At 41.4% G+C, this 20,796-nt stretch overlaps 2 protein-coding genes across 2 annotated transcripts; one reads left to right on the top strand and one right to left on the bottom strand.

Annotated features, from left to right (window-relative positions):
* Positions 1–112: 112 nt before the first annotated feature.
* Positions 113–14,169, top strand: tert (telomerase reverse transcriptase; the record flags this gene model as incomplete). Its single annotated transcript, XM_083787627.1, has 18 exons — positions 113–328; positions 849–1,162; positions 1,490–2,442; positions 2,882–3,071; positions 3,211–3,364; positions 3,581–3,748; positions 4,167–4,331; positions 4,591–4,698; positions 4,877–4,962; positions 5,505–5,621; positions 7,874–7,945; positions 8,517–8,693; positions 8,902–9,028; positions 9,658–9,719; positions 10,037–10,161; positions 10,578–10,715; positions 11,145–11,285; positions 14,024–14,169. The coding sequence occupies 17 exons, from the start codon at positions 113–115 to the stop codon at positions 11,249–11,251; spliced, it is 3,279 nt and encodes a 1,092-aa protein (XP_083643753.1). The 3' UTR covers positions 11,252–11,285; positions 14,024–14,169.
* LOC310867310 (sodium-dependent neutral amino acid transporter B(0)AT3-like) lies at positions 12,247–18,812 on the bottom strand (the record flags this gene model as incomplete). Its single annotated transcript, XM_083777259.1, has 12 exons — positions 12,247–12,438; positions 13,081–13,243; positions 13,328–13,487; positions 14,032–14,236; positions 14,722–14,878; positions 15,004–15,132; positions 15,284–15,396; positions 15,631–15,741; positions 16,160–16,341; positions 16,732–16,869; positions 17,166–17,306; positions 18,668–18,812. The coding sequence occupies 12 exons, from the start codon at positions 18,810–18,812 to the stop codon at positions 12,247–12,249; spliced, it is 1,836 nt and encodes a 611-aa protein (XP_083633385.1).
* Positions 18,813–20,796: the final 1,984 nt, after the last annotated feature.

Below are 20,796 nucleotides of genomic sequence, written 5' to 3'. Positions count from 1 at the left end.
CCAAAGCGGGGTCCTTAGCACAAATAAAAATAGCAAGTGGTTTTGTTTTGCCTTGATTTGTGTACAACACCACACCTGTTAGTTTGTTGTGTGTCTGTGTCATTCCGTCAGGATGTCTGGTGCGGACATGTCTCGGGTCCTGGACATGTTGCGCTCCCTGTATCCGTATGTGCAAACATTAGAGGAGTTTACAGACGGCATCGTGTTCAGAGAGGGACGGAAAGTCACTGTCCTCGAAGAAGGAGACACGGACCGCTTTAAATCCTCCGTCAGGGGAGTATTTGTCTGCACTGACACGAAACTGCAACAAGTGGCAAGCTGCAACCAGGTAGGAATAGAATACATGTGCAGCTTCATAATAACACCTTTAAAGCTGCAACCAGGTAGGAATAGAATACATGTGCAGATTTATAATAATAACACCTTTAAAGCTGCAACCAGGTAGGAATAGAATACATGTGCTATTGCAGCTTTAATAACACATTTAAAGCTGCAACCAGGTCTGTCTGTCTGTCTGTCTGTCACCAACACTTGGTTAAAGTTGCAATCAGGTAGGATGTGATAACATTGTATTAAGCCAAAATAAGGCAGAATATAACACTTTATTAATGCTGTAATCATGTAGGCCTACTCTATGCATGACTAGGAGTCTGTAGCCTAATTATTAATGCATACGGTACAAACTGGTGGAGGTTTTTGATTGAGGGATTGATTGACTACTTTACTTTACTTTATTAACAGTTTGCTGTTTGCAGATTGTACAGAGGTACGGCTTTATACTTAAAAAAAAGAGTTTAAGACTAAACTTGTTGTACACTACAGTAACATCCCTGCATGAATGTCTTCAGATCTGCACTCTGCCTGAGCTTTTGGCTTTTGTTCTGAACAACCTGAAGCGGAGGAAAAGGAGAAACGTCCTGTCCCACGGCTACAGCTCGTCGTTTGCCCCTCTGGCTCAGCAGGCGCGGGACCTGGACCAGTTCAAGTTCCAAGGCAACATCATTCAGAGTGCTGCCTATGTCCACGGCAGTACCCTGTGGAAAAGGATGCTGAAGCGCCTCGGGACGGACATCACAAGGTACCTGCTGGAGAGCTGTGCCTTGTTCGTGTCGGTCCCCCCCTCCTGTGTGTTCCAGGTGTGCGGCGTTCCAGTGTATGACAGGTAGGGCTGCAACCTTTCTCCAGCATTCTAGTCAATTTCTTTTTTGAATAATCAAACAATCAAGAATTGCTTCATTTTATTTTGGATAGCCGGGCACTGCACTCCCTCTGGGCGTGTGGACCGTGTGTGTCACGAACGGTTCTCTAGTTACATGCATAACAGACGTACAGACATAATAAACTAAATTGATTAGTCTGATTTACCACTTATGCTCTAGTCTATTCTACAATATACTTTGTCGTACAACGGTGGGGTGGTGTACTGCAAAAATATCGATCATTTTATAAAATTGATTAGTTCGATTAACTGTTGTATCGCTGATGACAGGGTTTCCATGGCTCCTGGTTCCCGTTTTTGTCGTCACCCCCAAAACAGGACAAACGGCGGAGGTAAGTTGAGCCAAAGAAAGACAGCAGAAAGAAGGAATGGCGGCAAAGAAAAGAGGAATAAAAGGAAAAGAGGAAAGTGTGCAGAGGAAGAGCAGTGTTTGACTCTCCCTGCAAAGAGGCCAAGGACAGGGGACGTCGGACTCACACAGATAACCCAACAGGGTTGTCTTGAGACGGCAAACAATAATGTGCAATTTGGGACCGCAGAGTCGGCTGCAGCCGTAACGCCATCGGAGGCAAGGGGTGACGGTTCTAAACAAGCAGTCCAAATGGCGCCCACCTCCTCCCTGACTTTGAACGAAGGTCCTAGCTGGAGATCGGGTCGTTTCCCACCTCCGCCTGCAGCCCGGTGCTTCATTCGTATGTTGGGATTGCTGTATGGAGGGAAGGGCATGCGTGGCTTCCACCTCAACAGGAAGAAGCGGGGTGGGGCTGAGGGGCCCCGGCCAATACAGGGGAGCGACTTGGTGAGGATAATCTTCTTTGAGGGAGTGGCCTATTTTAACGGGCTGGAGAGGAAACCAAAGAAACTCCCTCTGCGCTTTTTCAATGTGGTCCCCCTTTTTAGTCGTCTGTTACGTCAACACAGGAGATGTCCGTATAACAGAATTCTACAGAGAATGTGTCCGTTGGCGAAAGATGTCCAGGCGGGGGACTTGGGCTCTCTCCTGCCCCAGCACTGTGCACCACAGCAGGTCTATCTGTTCATCAGGGAGTGTCTCTCCAAAGTGGTCCCCCAGGAGCTGTGGGGGTCCGCCCACAACAAAGCCATCTTCCTCAACAGGGTCCGGGGCTTCCTGCGCAACGGCAAGAACGAGAGGCTCTCGTTGGCCGAGCTGATGTGGAAGATGAAAGTGAACGACTGTGATTGGCTGAAGATCAGCAAGACAGGTGAGATTTGGAGAAGTTTTAAGCCAATCTTATCTAATTTAGGGTTAGATAAGATGGAACTCTGTTTATCCTTAAGGGAACAATCAACTGATTTAGCTATCAGTGCAGAAAATATGCCATAGTGAGTATCATCACTGAATGAAGTAGACAACTTCTCTATTTAAAAAATATGTAGTTTTTATAAACCTCCTTTTTGTGTTTTGTGTTGTTGTAATCTCGGGACCACTGGTAATGGAGGGTCCCAGTCCTTGGTGTGATTTCCGAGAATTAAATAAAGGTTGAAATGAAACAAAATAATAATCACATTCACAGAGCTTGGGCTCAAAAGTGCAAGTGTCAATGATTTTGAGGCTATGTACAGGTGGTTACAATGTACAACTACAAAGTATAATACCCCAAATAAACACAATTAAGTGTCAAAACATTCTGTCATCTGCAGGTCGCGTCCCACCCTGTGAGTTGGCCTATCGGACACAGGTTCTGGGCCAGTACTTGGCTTGGTTACTGGATGGCTATGTTCTGGGTCTGGTCCGGGCCTTTTTCTATGTGACAGAAAGTGCTGGGCAGAAGCACGCTCTGAGGTTCTACAGACAGGAAGTCTGGGCCAAGCTGCAGGATCTGGCCTTCAGGTAGAGATTTAGACAGTTTAGTTTGGTTACATTTATTTACAGTGGTAAAACAGGTGCTCATGACATGAAATCATCAAAAAATGTCCAGACCTCAAAACATACACATTTATTTTCTTTCAAAACATTTGCCCTGGTTTAGAGTTCATCTCAACAAGGGTCAGATGGAGGAGTTGACTCCAAACGAAGTGGCCTCTCTCCCCAAAGACACTGTCACCTCCCGCCTTCGCTTCATTCCCAAGCCCGAGGGCATGAGACCTATCACACGCATCGTCGGAGCAGACATTAAAACCAGGGTGCGCTCTCGACACAGACTTGTTATTACTTTGTGTCAGGGGTCATCAACATGTCCGTCCAACAAATGGGCCTGTAAGGTCCATTTGGTGGTTCCATTTGTACACTCAGAGTTACAGACCTGTTATGGTCATGTTTCTGGTGATGTTATTTTCCGTGGCAAAAATTGTTTGGTTGTGTTTTTGTCTGGACTAAATGAATGCTAATGTCCCTTTCAGCTCTACCAAGCACGAGTCCGGAACCTGTTGGATATGCTGCGTGCATGTGTGCGCTCGACACCCTCTCTCCTGGGCGCCACAGTGCATGGGAACACGGATATCCACAAGGTTCTACGCTCTCTGGCTCCTGGTCAGAAAGACAAGCCACAACTACTATACTTTGTTAAGGTTGGCATCCGTCCGTACTTCATTTGTCTAGTATGGCATGAGCTGCATGAACACGGTATGAGTCTACTGTGCAGACTGCACATACCTACCAGTGTGCTGATGACTAAACAGTACTGATCATAACCATCAGTCTGCTCTCAATATTAATTGATTATTTCTCTATTCTATATTTTATTCTGGATTAATGACAAACTAATTCATCCAATGGCTTGAGACACCAAAGTCAAATATAAGATAGACCATTACTGATCTCAGAGTGCAATTCAGGTGCAATCTCTGTTAAATTGGAACATGTTCATACTGAAGCTAGTAAAAATCACACTTGATTTTGCTTGCTAGAACGCTCTATGGAAACTGGATTCAGTTTCCTGTCATGTGTAGTTTTTCATGTGTCATGTATGAGTGTCATGTATTTCAGGTGGATGTGAGTGGAGCCTATGAGAGTCTGCCCCATGCCAAGCTCTTAGATGTCATTCAAGAAGTCCTGTCACCTGTCCAGGATGAAGCTTTTACCATACGCCGCTATGCCAAGATTTGGGCGGAAGCCTTCAATGGCGGTTTTAAGAAGAGCTTTGTTAACTGGGTGCGCGCACACACAAGTTTGTATTACTATACTTGCGAGGACATCAACTCGTTGTGAGCTTGTAGATCAGAATCAGAAGCCTTTATTATAAGCCTAACTCCCCATGTTTAACCATAAAACAATCATTTATCTTTTGAGGACTAGGAATATTCTCAAATTCTATGATGCATTTGGCCCTCATGAGTCACAAGTATAGTACAAGTAAGTACACACTCACACACTGTATGATTGACATCTGTGATTTGTGTTGTTATTATAGGCTGATTTTGGTGAGGATGAGGATCACATTGACTCCAGTAACATGAAGGGCTTTGCGATGTCACTCCAGAGAGAGGGCAAGGTTAAAAATGCCATCCTGGTGGAGCAGGTGAGGGTTTTATTAACCACTTTAAAACTATATTGAAAATAGAGGAAATGGCCCATCTACAAGCTTGCACATAATGAGCCTAGATCTCTATTTTAGCTATTTCTTTGCGTGGCACTAAAATAGGGCTTTGACTAGCTGTTATCTTGGTTAACTTGTCTCTGCTGTTTCCGTCTTCCAGAGTTTCTCCTCAGATCTTCATGGCAGAGATGCCCTGAAGTCTTTCAACCACATGCTCAAAGGCAGTGTCATTCAATATATGAAGAGGTAACTCAGACTAGGGAAGGAGGGGGGATAGAGCGTCGCAGGACTGCCCCCTTTCATGACGACAAGAGACCCAGAAGTGAATTCCCCGTTCATTTTCCCCATAGGCTTTTCAAAAAGTATTTATTTAAAGACATTTACGGCGCTGCGGACAAAGCCAACTCGAGTTGTGACAAATCTTGACAACAAACACAATATTTTGGGCCGAACAAATAATTACAAAGAAGAAAAACAAACAAAAAAGTGTCTAATTATTTGTTCCGCCCAAAAAATGGTGTCACAACTCCAGTTGGCTTTGTACGAGGCTTAAAAGGTCTTTAAATGAATACTGGGGGACGGGGAATTATTTCCTGGGTCCTCGAGGGGGCGGGACTGCGACACTCTCTATACTATTGGGTTACCATTTGAAAAAAAGTTAAAATACATTTCTAGGCCAGAGATTCTGCATGCCATTGGACTGCTTTGTTTTATATAAAATATACCATCTGGAACATTAATGACTGCATTACAGTCCATTTGTAACGAAGGTTTTTGTGGCGTTCTAGAACCTTCCGTCAGTGCAGAGGGATTCCCCAGGGATCGGTCGTGTCATGTCTGCTGTGCTGTCTCTGCTACGCTCACATGGAGAAACTACTGTTCAGAAACATCACTGACAACGGGGGGTAAGCTACGCTGGAAGATGTTATTAATCAATTAATTGTGGGCTCGCCTCAGCGAGCACACTATTGTTACCCCCAGTTTATATTTATTGTGGGCTCGCCACAGCGAGCACACTATTGATATGGCCAGTTTATATTTATTTATTCCGCCACTTTTTTTGTCACGCAACTACTTCCACATACTTTATGCTAGAAATTTTGTTCAAACTTCAAACTGTTCAGCTCTTTGCAGTTATTTATGCTTGTATTTCTTTTTTTACAAAGTTTTATACTTTTTATACTTTTTAACTTCTTTTTACATCCTTTATAATGAGAGTCAATGGAAGAAAGGTCCCATTTTTCACAGTTAACTTTTTTGAGCTCTTATTACTCCGTCATACTTTCACTTTGAAACTTCATTCAAACTTTATAATGTTCATCTATCTTTGAACTTTCATTGGTGAAAAAGTTGTTTTGAAAAAGTTTATACTTTTTAAAATATTTAACTTTATTTATAGTTTTTTCCTCCCATTGACAATGTATGGGATTTTTCTCTAGATCAACCTCACTTTTGCAGCCTCGTTACTCTGGCATACTTTGTCGTAGAAACGTGATTTAAACTTTAGAAAGCTCACACGACTCTGGACCTTTTCGTGGTTCAAACCGTATTCGAATACGTTAAACGTTTCTTCCGAAATCGCAGTTCAATCGCAGGCCGTTTCGCCTAATTAGTGCCAACTTAGAGTGCAGGGCTTCTTTGACTAGAGTGTGGAAACTGAAATTCTTTCCTTGAAAATTTACCAAACAAATTGTCGTCCCGGCCAAAATATTCATTTTACACGCATGTTCTTTGGTCATATTGTAGCCAGTGCCACACATGTCCTCTTTCACACAATGTGACCACCAAAGCACAGAGACATACAGAATGTGAACTACGGCCTTTTAAATGACACAAATACAGTCAAGCTGCTCATTGACCTCCATTGTATAATTCTTACGAGGAAATTATTTGCATTCGACTTTTACTTTTTGCGATAGAGCAATTTGTTCGGGCATAGTTTCCCCCATTCAGGACCATTGAAATCTCCCAGTCATAGTGCTGGCAAGTAGTAGAACTCTTTTTACTTCCACAGCTGAGACATATAAGGGCTTAATTCCAGGGCTTGACATTAAAGTTAGAAGATCTCAATGAGTTGCTCTGCGATACCTTGTGAGCTTGTAGGTCTGCTATTTGTGCAATTGGCTGGCCTTTACACAGCTCTCGCAAGAGCACGCACGCACGCACACACACACACCCTGTCTTCCTATTGGCTGGCCTTTACACAGCTCTCGCAAGCGCACGCACGCACACACACACGTTTATTTTATTTTATAAAAAATAAAAAAAATTGAAAACTTTAAAAACTTTAAAAAAAAAAAGAAAAGAATATATATATATTTTTTTACATTTAAAGAAAAACTTTTTAAAACACTTCTACAACTTCCACATACTTTATTCCGCTTTATGCAGTTATTTATGCTTAAACTATAGTTTTTACAAATGTTCATACTTTTTTTAACTTTTACTTCAGCTTTAATACATTTTCTACTTTTGTTTACAATATGCTACAGTCCTGAAATTTTGATTATGGATTTAAACCACCAATGGGAACACTATTACTCCGGTCCCCAAGTTTCAAACTTGACAGCAATCAACCTTCAATTATAATAATCAATTCATCTATTTATTTATTGATTGTCTCGGCACCTGAACCATTTTTATTTTGTCTTTTTAAGAACAAATTCTTATTTAAAATAATTGCCTGACATTAATAAGAGGCATTGGCCTCTTATTGGTTGAGGGGGGATGAGTGTAGAAAACAATTAATTTAATGACCACCACCTCAACCACTCTCAGATCCTTTCCCTGCCTTGTCTTTAACCACACCAAACCTGTAAAACTAAACATAAACCGTACCATCAGTAATGTAATAACCACACCAAACCTGTAAAACCAAACATCTGAACCTTATGCCTCAACATAACCATCGGTAATGTTAATGTTAATGTTAGACCCGAATTAGGTTGGCTGCATTGTGGGTATGATACAGCTACTGTTAAGGCGTTTTTTTTTTTTCTTTCTTTTTTTTTTTGTTTAAATGGACATTGAAATCCATGGATGTAATAACTCATAACTAACAGAAGAGTGCAGTCTTATTTTGTGTGTGTGTGTGTGTGTGTGTGTGTGTGTGTGTGTGTGTGTGTGTGTGTGTGTGTGTGTGTGTGTGTCTCTGTAGATGCCTGATGAGACTGGTGGATGATTTCCTGCTGATCACCCCTCACCTACACCAAGCAGAAACATTCCTCCAGTATGACTAACACACACACACAACATGGAAGTATGATAACATAGCAATTCATCAGAAAAAACATTGTACAGTACATCTAATATTATAACGTCAGGTAGACAAAATGGTGTCATTCGTGTGACAAAGGTACTTTATCCCATTGGATCTCAAACTTTGGTCCAGGTCCTTGTTGGGATTCCATGGTTTCCCAGCAAAATGAGGAAAAGTTCATACACTTTTTTGTTTTTTTCGGCTCTTTGGAAATGGCCGATCTAGAAGCTTGCAATGCGACGCCTTGCAAGCTTGTACATCGGAAGATTGTCGAAATAAATTTAGACAAATAAAGAAAAGAAAAAGAGATCCAAAAATGTGGAGGAAAGGAAGTGAAAGAAAAAAAAGCCAACATGTTTCAACCTCTCACAGTTCATCAGGGCAAGAACTGGATCTCCTGTGAGCACACGGTTGGCTTCTGTGTTTTTCTCTGCAAATGTAGACAAATCTTCGAATGGGGTGCCGGGCATACAATATTTTCAAATTGGGGTCTGCAAATGATTAAGAACCACTGCTTTATCCCACTGTTCACCCTACGCAGGACGTGTCTGGAGGGGGTGCCACAGTATGGCCTGGTGGCGAACCCCCAAAAGGTGTTGGTCAACTTTGAAGTGCGTGGAAGCACGGACGTACGCAGGCTGCCTCCTCACAGCCTCTTCCCCTGGTGTGGGCTGCTGTTGAATACACACACCCTGGACGTTTACTATGATTACACCAGGTGATTCTTTTTTCTTTTGACGTTTTATGGGTTTCTGGTAAGTAGCATAAAAGAACATTGTACTTTGTACATTACCTAGTCATGAAAAAACAAAACACACACACACCCAGTGTCTTTCTCAGATCGTTTTCCTTGATCCTTTCGCACGCAAACCCAATATGACCGTATATGCTTGTTTTATGGTGTTTGACCCAATCTCACCTCACAGTTACGCAGGCATGTCACTGCGCTACAGCCTCACTCTAGGCTTCACCCACTCTGCTGGACAGCAAATGAGGAGCAAGCTGATGGGTGTCCTCCGACTCAAATGCCACACCCTCTTCCTGGACCTCAAGGTGGTGTTATTGACCTGTCAAACTGCTGTGACTTCTCGTGCTACACAGAATGTTCCCTGAGAGAAGTCTTATTGTGCGTGTGTGTGTGTGTGTGTGTGTGTGTGTGTGTCTGTGTGTGTGTGTGTGTTTGATCAGGGTGCCATCGATGAACGTCATTTCATTTTAATGGTTCCCAAACAGTGTGCCATGATTCCAGGTGTAACCTGGGATTTTGTGACAATCGCACAATACATTTTTGTTGCAATAATATGCAACTATACAAAAACGTTATTTGTGTTATTTAATATCGGCACTAATTTCCGATTACACAGGCAATTTCTATACCCAAGAATATAACCACTTTCAATCTGACCTTATTTTGGGGATGTGTTTTAAATGAAATGTTAACTCTTTTAATATCTGGCAGATATTGTAGAGCTTATAGATCAGCCAGTTACCTATTATCTCTATGAATGCAGGTGTGCCGTTAGATTCACTTTCACTTTGGTGAGCCTTGGGCACAAAATGTTTGAAAACCACTGATCTAAAGTGTTAGAGAGCTACTTATTCTGTTTTAGTTCAGCTGTAGTACAGTCCAGTATATATGTACACATACAATTTATATCATTATATATAATTTCTCTTCACAGAGCAACTCTATTGAGACAGTCTACAAAAACATCTACAAGCTAGTACTGCTTCATGCATACAGGTAAACACTGAAGACTACTAGAGCCCTGGTTATTTATTTATTTTCCAAATTGAAGCCATTTTTCATCATATTATAGTGTTAAATAGGACTCACAGATTGATCAAAAGTCAGTTCTTTGCAAGTGACTGTCAGTGATTCTGTCATATTGTATTATGATGATAAACACAATAAGCCAGGGCCCTTCTGTGTCTTTTGTTACATCTACTATGATACTTTGGCTTCAATTAAGGTCAAACTATTTTTGCAATTTTTGCAAGCATAACACCAGCACCAACTTCCTCCTCTAATGGGCGGTTTTAATTAGTTTTTCCTTGTAGGTTCCACGTGTGTGCTCAGAGTTTGCCCTTAGGTCAGAATGTTGCCAAGAACCCTCTCTACTTCCTGCAGATCATCTGGGACATGGCTAAATACACCAACCGGCTTATCAGGCTCAGCAATAAAGGTATTATTTTCACATTATGCATCTCAGAATTCTCTGGCCTGAATTAGTCTCATCCGTATTGTTCTTTTATTTGAGTGTTCATTTTTTACAACTTTTTTTGTTTTGTTTTTTACAACACCCCTGTTTTGGGCATGTTCCAAAACTTTAAATCTTTTGAAAATAATAATAATAAAAAAGACACAATAACAGATATACAAGCTCGATCTCTCTCTGCCCATCATTTATTTATTTATTTAAGAGGGACAATGCACATTAATCAACATGTCATTTTCCAAATCCATGTAAACAAGCCAAAGTTGGCCAGAAGAAAAATTGTATAGTCCCTGAGCAGGCTCTTTAAACTCTATGGATAGTTTCATCATCAATACAATACAAAGACAATTAAACATGGCTCTTTGCTCCCTCCATTCCTCCAGGCGTGCGTCTGGGCAGCAAGGACCACACGGGAGTTCTCCAGTATGAGGCAGTGGAGCTTATCTACTGTTTGTCATTTGTGCTGGTGCTGACGCGCCACAGGCCTCTCTACAAGGCCTTACTCCCTCATCTGCACCGACGTATGTACACACACACACACACACACACACACGCACACCATTTACCACCCTCGCCAGTTCATGTCCAGCACTAATCACCACCAAAAACAAACCTTGATTACAAAGTTGATTAAAAAATAACTTTCATTACTGGAGGCTAAGTGAGTCTATGATCAACAGGCTCAAAACTACAAAGACAAAAAAAATAACACTGGTGGTCTCCCCCCACTAAAGCATAGTTCACAGTAAGGATTCATGACGAGAGGAAACGGCAAATTGCGTGTTGCGTGCCGAAAACAGCCGATCTATACTACTGTAATACTACTGTAACAAGACACGTGGCAAGCTTGTAGGCCTACCATTTTCGATGTAGTACGACAGTGCAAACATTTAAGCGTTAGGACATTGCACATGAAAATCACAGCAGTCTGAATTAACTACCCTTTACAGGGAAGCGTGTTCTGGAGAGGCGGCTCGGTGCCCTGAGGCTGGCCAGGGTGAGACAGGCTGCTACCCCCAGAATCCCAGAGGAGTTTGGGGCTATCCAGACCTCGTGAAACCCTTAACTAGTGGCTCGAACTAAGAGACGAGGTAAGATTTCCCTGTTGTTTTCATACAATACAGTATGTGTAGGGCTGGGACAGTTAACTGCTAAATTGTGCCAATGTGATGCATAATGGAACTCATTCTTGCAATTTTTTATTATATAAAAAAAGAATGGAAACAAATCCTGTTGCTTTTTCACCGCAGTAATACAGAATTATGTGTATTATACTGTATGTATAGGTCATTAGACTCATTACTCACCAGGAGTGACTTTAAATTATGCACAAAAGCGTCTGTCAATCACAGGGCCCTGAGCACAGACTCTGATTGGCTCATCCACTTTTTGGTTTCTGCAAAACGCCACCCACCGCTTTGGACCATAATGCAGACCAGTCTGCATTATAATATGAATCCACACACCTCCAATGGTTTACAAGGCTACCTATTTTGGGCATATCATTATATTTATTTAAATAACGCTTGATAACTCGAAAAACAAATGAGGGCGTCATGTCTTCATTCTTTGTAAAACTGTGGTTGTTGCAGTTGCTGTTGCATTGTCATCATAAAAAAGTGTTAAAGGGGAATACCACTCATTTTCAACATTTCATTCATTATATATCATTAATATACCTTAGAGCTGTTGTGTGGAAATAAAAAAAAAAAGTCCTCCCATTCTGTGTTTACTAGGTCCGAAAAAAATCATTAACGTTAATGATTTTTTTAGTGGAATGAGTGGAATGCCCCTTTAATGTCAATCAGAGTGTAAAAATGTAACCCAGTGGCTTTTTTGGTTAAATATTTACAGTCACCATCACCCTTTGGTGATAAGAACTACATATAAAATCCCAGAACATCAATAAAAATGGATTGTTAAAGGACAACTTTAGGCTCATGTTTTAGGTTGTTATGAAAAATCCCCAAAGTGAAACCCGTCTTTTGGACTTTGACTTTTGATTCCAATGTAAGTTTCTATCACGCGTGCTGAGCGCTCGCTCCTGGAGTTTTATTCAATCTCATAGCTGTTGTTGACATGAGGATTTGGGTTATTGTGATTCTTGCGATAGGTGACCATGGCAGGCAGCCCTCTGTAGAAGGCTACCAGTGGGATGGAGATCACTGGCACCACAGAGAGGAGGACGATTATGCCAAACACCCAGTCCGGATAGGGCCTGGCCTCAGTCTGGGGGAAATTCACCTGAAGAGAGAGACAGACAATTCTCTGAAACGCTTTGCTTTTCTGACATAATGTGCATGTTCCATGTGGCCATCATCTGTATTGTATGTTTGTCACCTGCTCTTTATGCACTTCTATTTATTTTTCTGTTGCACTACTAAAAGTTCCACTTTTCGGAAGCAAGTGGTTTCCAATCTTGTTTATTTGTGTGTGTGTGTGTGTGTGGGGGGGGGGGGGGGTGGAGTACTGGAGGTGTCAAATGGGTGCATCAACTCACAACCTGTTGACTTCAGAGTACAGTTCTGTTTTGGGCAGGTCATAGACCAAAATATTTCTGCTGTCAGGCAGAAACCAGCTATAAACTTTTCAGGAAATCAAAGTTGGTCTTTACACATTGTCAGATACTTGAATGTGTACTCATATATTATAACTTTTTAATACTTTTCATTGGTTCAATATTTGTAAAACGCAGTGTATTATACCAAAAGGGTATCTTTGAAAAACAAGTTCAAACTACAAAATCTGTTTTAGGGAATTCGAATTGCCATTCGGCACTGGGTCATATAGCCTATTACTGTATGATCCCAGGGACAAATTCCTGTGTGACACACACGGTAGAAATTCTGTAGATTGTAGTATGAATATTTCGATAAGCACACTTACATAACCAGGGTCCCAAGCAGGATAGGAGGGGCGTGTCTGTGATTGGATGGCCACATAGGCAATGAACACCACAAAGAGCATCGCAGGGGTGATGACCATCCAGCAAGCCTTCCAGTAAATGTTGGGCCTCTTCCCTGTCATGAAGTAGATGTCCTCACTGAAACTGGCATGACGCAACACAACAATTGTCAAAGTCTGCAACCCAGTCTGATTTGATTCTGAACCTGAATAAAGAAACACACTTTACTTTTTCATTCCATAGATGTAAATCACTCCGACAATCTCAAAGAATCCAATGATAAGCAGTGGCACAGAGGCCACATAGTTGTTGAAGATCTCCAGCCAGTAGTTCCCTGAACCCAGGGTGAATATCAGAGCCAAAGAGAAAGAGGCCAGGCACACCAACGCTGGGGAAGTGAGAGGAGAAAATAGTTTAACCCATTCTGACCTGAGATCAGATTGAAAAAATGTCTTCTACATCCTGACAGTTTTCTGAAAAAGCTATGTTTCTATGTCAGTCGTTCTTCTAAAATGGCAGGCCTACAAGCTCGTAGCGCGCCACCCAGAATGGGTTTTAAAGTGCAGTGTGCTGTAGAGTAGTGTGTGCAGTGAGACTAGTTGACGTCACTGTGCTGGAAATACTACCTATACGTTTGGTGTCCTAGCAGATTATACTCTCAGATTATGCCAATAAAAAAACATCTCACAGTTCTCACCACTAACGCAACACAAATTCTTTATTCAGAATCAGAATAATTAATTCAACATACAAGGAATTTGCTGGTTTGTGTAAGCTATTACAAGAACAGATGGTACATCTGTAAGTGTTCTAAAGAATATACTGTTGTATCAACAGTACATATATATATAATATAAAGGATATAAAAAAGAAAAATCTAGCATAAGATTTAAATAGCTTGTTTGAATATATCATTATTGACAGACGGATACCTGTGGTCAGTTCATTTGGCATCCACTTGGGCACCAGTTTCAGGTCGTGGATTGGATTGAGAATGCCTTCGATGTTGCCAAACATGGAGGAAAGGCCCAAACTGAAGAGCATGACGAAGAACAGCACAGCCCAGACCTGAGAGCCTGGCATCTCTATCACAGCCTCAGTGAACACAATGAATGCAAGGCCAGTACCTGATGCACTCTAGGGCAGGAGGATACAAACGTTTGGATTACTTCCCAAGCTATTCTCAAATCTTTCAATGGTCAACAAACATTGATGATAAGTTAAATATGTTGAGTTAGCTTTGAAAGCCTCTCATCAAGTTGCATGGAAAAGAAAATTCCTTGGCCTGAAAAACATTAAATACCCATTCATTGATTCATTGATTGGGTTGCTTTAATTTCATTGCTTATTGTTGCTTTATTTTAGTGTGTGATCTTGTAGTAGAATTGTTTAATAAAGTGATTATTAACATTAAGAAGTGGCCATGTGTACAGTATTTCCATCAATGAAACGGAACACAACACTGTCTCTAAAATAATTATAACTGCTCACATTAGACTTGCAGTATGGCATGTTTATTAACTACATTATTAATTATTAATTGTGAATAAGAGACACATGTAAAGGCCATAATGGGAGGTGATAAGTGTTTTCAAGGTCAGTGTTGTCCTTGTGCAAAATACCTGGTCCAGAAATGTGTTCATATCACAGTGTTTCAGATCCAAACTGGAGATAACTCCAGCAGACGACGCATTGAGGTTTTCCAACCATTCATCATAGTTGACCAGCGTTATGTTTTGGTCCCCAATGTTAAACTTGTTTGTCAGAAGCAAGATGTTGCTGTGTAGATGGAATACAAGATAACGTCCCATAACGAGTTGGTATGAATAGCTAAATTAATCTGTATAGCATAAGCACAGAACACAACACATACAGTAGCCTACAGTACAGAACCGCGACCGTACCTCTGTATACAGGCATTGAAGTTGGATCTGGCTTTAAAGCCCAGGATAGAGAAGATGGAGATGGAGGCATAGAGAGACGTAGCACTATTTATCACCCCCACCAGGACAGCATCTCGCTCACAGTTATTTCTGAGATACAGAACGGAACACACAGTTTGCCTTTTGCCACTTCACTCCAGTCCCTATATCACATCATTCCTTGGCTCACACACACACGCACACACACACACACACACACACACACACATGCAAGAACAAGAATTTGGAACAACAAACTCACCTCTCTGGATTGTAACTGGAGAAGGCTATGAGTCCTCCAAAGGCCACTGAGAGAGAGAAGAAGATCTGCGTTGCAGCGTCCAGCCACACCTGGGGGTTCTTCAGAACCTCCCACTGATTGAAGCACAAGATTATAAGACATAAGTCCATCAGACCATCTGATGGTACATGCCGAGTTTGAAGACAGTCGGTTGGACATTTTCCTAGATACATGAATTATGGACGTACACACAGACAGACGGACAGGGATTTCACGCATACATTTATAGAAGGATATAAAATAACGGATTTTCAAAAAACACAAGGCGACAAAGTATGCATCAGGCTTTGACTATAGTGAGAGCTCACATCAGGTGTGAAGAGGTAGATGAGCCCGTCAGTAGCTCCTGGCAGAGTGAGGCCACGCACCAGGAAGATAGTCAGCACCAGGTATGGGAATGTGGCAGTCACGTACACAGCCTAAAATAGATGAAATGTGTTTCACTCATTTTTTATTAAAGGTGAGATTGTTTTTGTTCAGGTACAGTAATACGTGTTAAATATCTCTACAGTATTAGGCTATTCTGATAGTAATCATTTCGTGGGGCCTCCAGCTCTTTACTAAATAGAAAATACATGTATTTTTCAGATCAGGATACCAATTTTGTTCAATCAGGAAAGAGGGAACTCATTCAGGATACAGGATAGACAAGTGATAGTGAGGAAGTGAGGAAACAAAACTGGAAAACTATAACTGAAGTTGATAATTATCTTTGTGCTTTTTTTTTTATTCCTCATTGGATAAAATGCCATGCCTGAAATGTATTTTCCGTTTACTCGAGAACTGGGAACATGAACAAACACTATGGCATCACTTTGGTGAACCGGTTCCAATCACCTTTCCCACTGTCTCGATGCCCTTGATGAAACAGATGTAGACCACACACCATGCAGTGGCCAGGCAGACCACCAGCCACCACTGCAGGGGGCCGCTCTCCTCAATGTCTGTTGTGATGTTCAACGTCTCACGGTACCAGAAGTAGTTCACTGGCGTGCTGTCCTCACACTCCTTATTATAGCCTGTGTATGAGGAGTTATTATGGATGGAGGTCAACAATGGAGACAGAAGAGCTAGGTCATTCATGCAACGGATTCCTTTTGTTTATCCCATTAAGACCTGAGGCCGATTCTACACACGTCTTCTAAATCAGTTTTCTGAAAAGCTTATGTTGCTGTATCAGTGGTTCTCAAACGTTTTCATGTCAAGGAACGTCCAAAATTACGGTATATAGATTTGGCCGCAGACCCCATCTCAAAATATTTTGTTCCAGGACCCCCAGAAGCAATGATTTGAGTTAAAATGTATTTATATTACTTTTCAGCTGTATATCTGCTATTGTTGAATAGCCAAAGTATGAAATATGATTTTTACTATTTTATAAATTGTGCAGGATTTAAGAAAATACTTACTGGTGAGATTGTCATCGAGTGGACACTGGCTCCAAGGCAGTGGGTTTTGGAAAGAATGGAAGAAATACCACAGCACCCAGGCCAGAATAGTGTTGTAAAACATTGATATCATGAAGGACACCATCATGGATGCTATGCCTATGGTATGCAGTTCAAACAGAAAGGGACATTATACAAGCAACTGCACAAAGGCTACATACATTATATTGTACATGTACTGCAACATGGTTTGATGACTGTGTATGCATTTGTAAGCATGGAAAGATTTTGGGGAGACCAGCAACATATACTGTAATGTTAATGTAAGTGACTTTGATGGATCATGTCTTTTCCGCTGGTGGTGAATTTATTTATTTGCATGCATACTGTATGTCCAGGATTTTGTTGAAGCAAAAATCTGATCACAGAGTTCTCCTGAGTCCTGGCCTACTCACCAACTCCACCCAGGTATGGGGAAATGGAGTTCCAGACCCCGGTGCTGCCCATGCGAAGCCTCTGTCCTATCGCCAGTTCCAGATAAAGCAGCGGGAGGCCCTGGAACACCAGTGCTATAACGTAGGGAATGAGGAAGGCACCTGCGAACACAACCCAGGGAGACGTTTACAGCACTGCAGGTGTGAGTCACATTTCTTTACCGGGGCAATTAGCCTCTTTACCTAGGGCTCATTAGCCTACTAGACTTTGCCTCAGAACATAGAATGATAATGTCAATCTTTATGATTGTGAATGACTGAAAATGTCAGTCATTGTGTGTGTGTGTGTGTGTGTGTGTGTGTGTGTGTGTGTGTGTGTGTGTGTGTGTGTGTGTGTGTGTGTGTGTGTGTGTGTGTGTGTGTGTGCGTGTGCGTGTGCGTGTGCGTGTGCGTGTGTGTGTGTGTGTGTGTGTGTGTGTGTGTGTGTGCTTGCAGACATGCCTCTGGCAAAAAAAGGATGACTTCAAATATATCATGTGTGTCATTCATTGACACACTGGAGAGGAATGAAAGCACCTCCAAGTTGTATTAATGATTTACATATATAATTTAGGAGATTTAAGAAATGAGCAAGACCCATGCTAACTTAAAGACAATCCTAAAGCAGTAGTGGTAAGTTTAAAGGACAACTTTAGTTTTTTTCAACCAAGGTTCATGTTTTAGGTTGTTATGAGAGAAAGTAATAGATGAGTCTTTAGGGATTTTAGCTGTTTTTGACATGGGGCGGGGGCATTCGAGCATGGGGATAAATATGTATTTCTTTACAAAATGTTATAGAGATTTATTTTTTTATTCTTTAATATAGTCCTACTAGACCCCAAGAAATTACATCTGGCCACAGAAGATCACAGGATCTACTGAATGTGAAGCCACACTGTGTGTCATAGGCTCAATATACCAGTTTGACACATTCAGTAGATCCCGTGATCTTTTGTGGCCAAATGTAATTTCTTGGGGTCTAGTAGGACTATAGTAAAGAATAAAAAAAGAAATCGCTATAAAAATGTGTAAAGAAATACATATTTAGCCCCGTGCTCGAATGCCCCCGCCCCCCTGTCAAAAACAGCTAAAATCGGCCCAGGCCGTAGCGTAACGGTCTGGGCACCGGACTGGTGATCCAGTCGCGGTGTGCCGCGGGTTCGACTCCCGGACCCGACACGGCCTTTACCGCATGTCATCCCCCCATCTCTCTCCCGTTTCCTGTCAGCCTACTTTCTATCCCTTAAAAATCAATAAAGGCGTAAGCCGCAAAAAATATCTTTAAAAAAACCAAAAAAAAAACAGCTAAACTCCCTAAAACGAAAGAAAGCAGCAAATGAAAAAAAAATAACACTCATCTTTTACTTTCTCTCATAACAACCTAAAACATGAAACTTGGTTGAAAAAAACTGAAGTTGTCCTTTAACAAATACAAGTTTTCAATGCCAAGTTACAATATCACGAATAGAAGTACATGAACTCACCTCCTCCATAGATTTGGCAAAGATAGGGAAAGCGCCACACATTTCCCAGTCCTACTGCAAAGCCAATACAGGTAAGCAGGTATTGGACTTTGTTGTCCCACTTGGGTCCCTCCTTGTCCAAACTGGATGTCTCCATTTTCACCATCCTCTAGTGTAGGTATAGCAGCACAAGCACCTACAGTGAAGCAGTCCAAAGATACAACAAGTATTTCAAATTCTACCCCTCACTCCAAATGACGGGTATATAGACAACATATAGTCTGATATTTCTCTAATGTAGTTAGCTTTGTTCTGATGCTTTTCATCAAGTTTAGCCTCCTCTGTCTTCAATAAAAGCCGATTAGCATCTACTCCATGTCAAGTTTGCCCTGCTTTCCTCTATCTCCTCTCTTTGAGCCTCATCATGTCACATGTGTGGGTTTTTAACCTCTGCTGTCCTCTCAGTCTCCGCCTTAAGCTCCAGCGTCATGGATACAGTTTGCTATATAGGTTTGGCATGAAATCAGCAGTGGAGGAAACATATCAATATCAATTGTTTTACTTAAAGTATCAATACTGCAATGTAGAACTACTCCATTACAAGCAAAAGTTCTGGAATTCAAAATTTAGTAAATTAAAGTACAAACTGGTATTGGTAAAATGTGGCTACCAACAGTATAAAAGTATTCTCACTATGTGGAATGTCCCATTTCAAGTTTTCAAATGTATACAAATATTTTGAAATGGCTGGAATGTATATAGGGCTGAAGCATGTATGTTTTGTAATAACAATCAAAGTGACTATAGTAACTAAAGTTTTCAAATAATTGTAGTGGTGTAAAAGTACAATATTTGCCTCTGAGATGTAGTGGAGTATAAGTAAAATTATTGGAAATTGGAAATACGTAAGTAAGTGCAAGTAAAGTGCAAATACCTCAAAATTGTACTTGAGTACAGTACTTAAGTAAATGTATTTAGTTACCTTCCACCACTGGGAATGATGATTTAATGGTTATATACATCCTGTTTGGAATGGGGCTTTACTGTGGTACAGATTAATGGATAACTCAGAGATGCTGCTCCAAAGCAGAGGGAGTGGCAGCACATTGCCATATATATTTTATTCTTCAAATAATAAAATGTGCTTTTATTGTGAATGTTATCAGTTACTGAAATAGTGAGGCAAAGTTCAATGATGCTGGAAAACTAAATCAGCAAACCTATCAATAGGTCTTATGTAGCGGGGGGGAACTTTAGGAGAGGGGATCCTAGTTGTAACGTAGGCAGGTCTTAAAGCCCAAAAAATATTTTTTGCAAATCTGCACTGATCTGCACTGACCCCTATGCTATCCTCAGGACTGAAATCAGTCCCCAGGACTGAGAACTGTTAGCCCTGAACGTAGGCTTTCGCCTTTCGTTGTGTCTCAGATTTTGACGTTCCGGTTACGTTCTCACCGGACACCACTACGGCGGGCCCTAACTCGGACAACCAGCCCTAATTGAGTAGTATATTTTATATTGTCCCTTCGAGCACGGATACGGGCGTACTGCAGCAACAGGATGTCAAAATCTTCCAGGGATGGTATATGTTTGTACAAACGGCCCCCGGAGCATGAGAAGGGCAGCCGGGAGACGAGTATGGACAGTGAAAGCTTGACAGCCGCAAGACGGGATCATCAGAGAACTTGTGGAGCGGATTCGCTTTACCAATTCCACCTTGCCGTCAGAGCCTGAAGGCTCTGGTGGTCCTTGGCGTTGGTTAGATGTCAGGGTCCGAAGTTGTGGATCCACCTTTGCCACCAGAGCCAGTGACAACTGAATAGGAAGGTGGAGGAAGTGAAGCACACAGTAAGCTCCTTGGGAAACAGGTGGATAGGCATATTTTTTATTTATTGGTTTTTAAAGACAAACAGACATTACACAACAAGAACATAATAACAAACAAAAGAAAAGAAAAGAAAAACAGCTCAGGCACAACACTATTATAAATAAAAAGATTGAATATACACAGACATGAGTCACATGACAAGGACAATGAACCATAATGACAAGTGACTTTCGAATTTTCATAGACTCCCAATCAGGGAATACATCCATACAGTACATTATTACATATATTAAAAAGGCAGACAACAGTTATCATAGGCACC

Source organism: Protomyctophum parallelum (assembly GCF_964188405.1).
Source record: "Protomyctophum parallelum genome assembly, chromosome: 1".
In the NCBI taxonomy this organism is placed as follows: domain Eukaryota; kingdom Metazoa; phylum Chordata; class Actinopteri; order Myctophiformes; family Myctophidae; genus Protomyctophum; species Protomyctophum parallelum.
The sequence above is the reverse complement of the archived record's forward strand: the minus strand, read 5'-3'. Positions and strand labels throughout refer to the sequence as shown.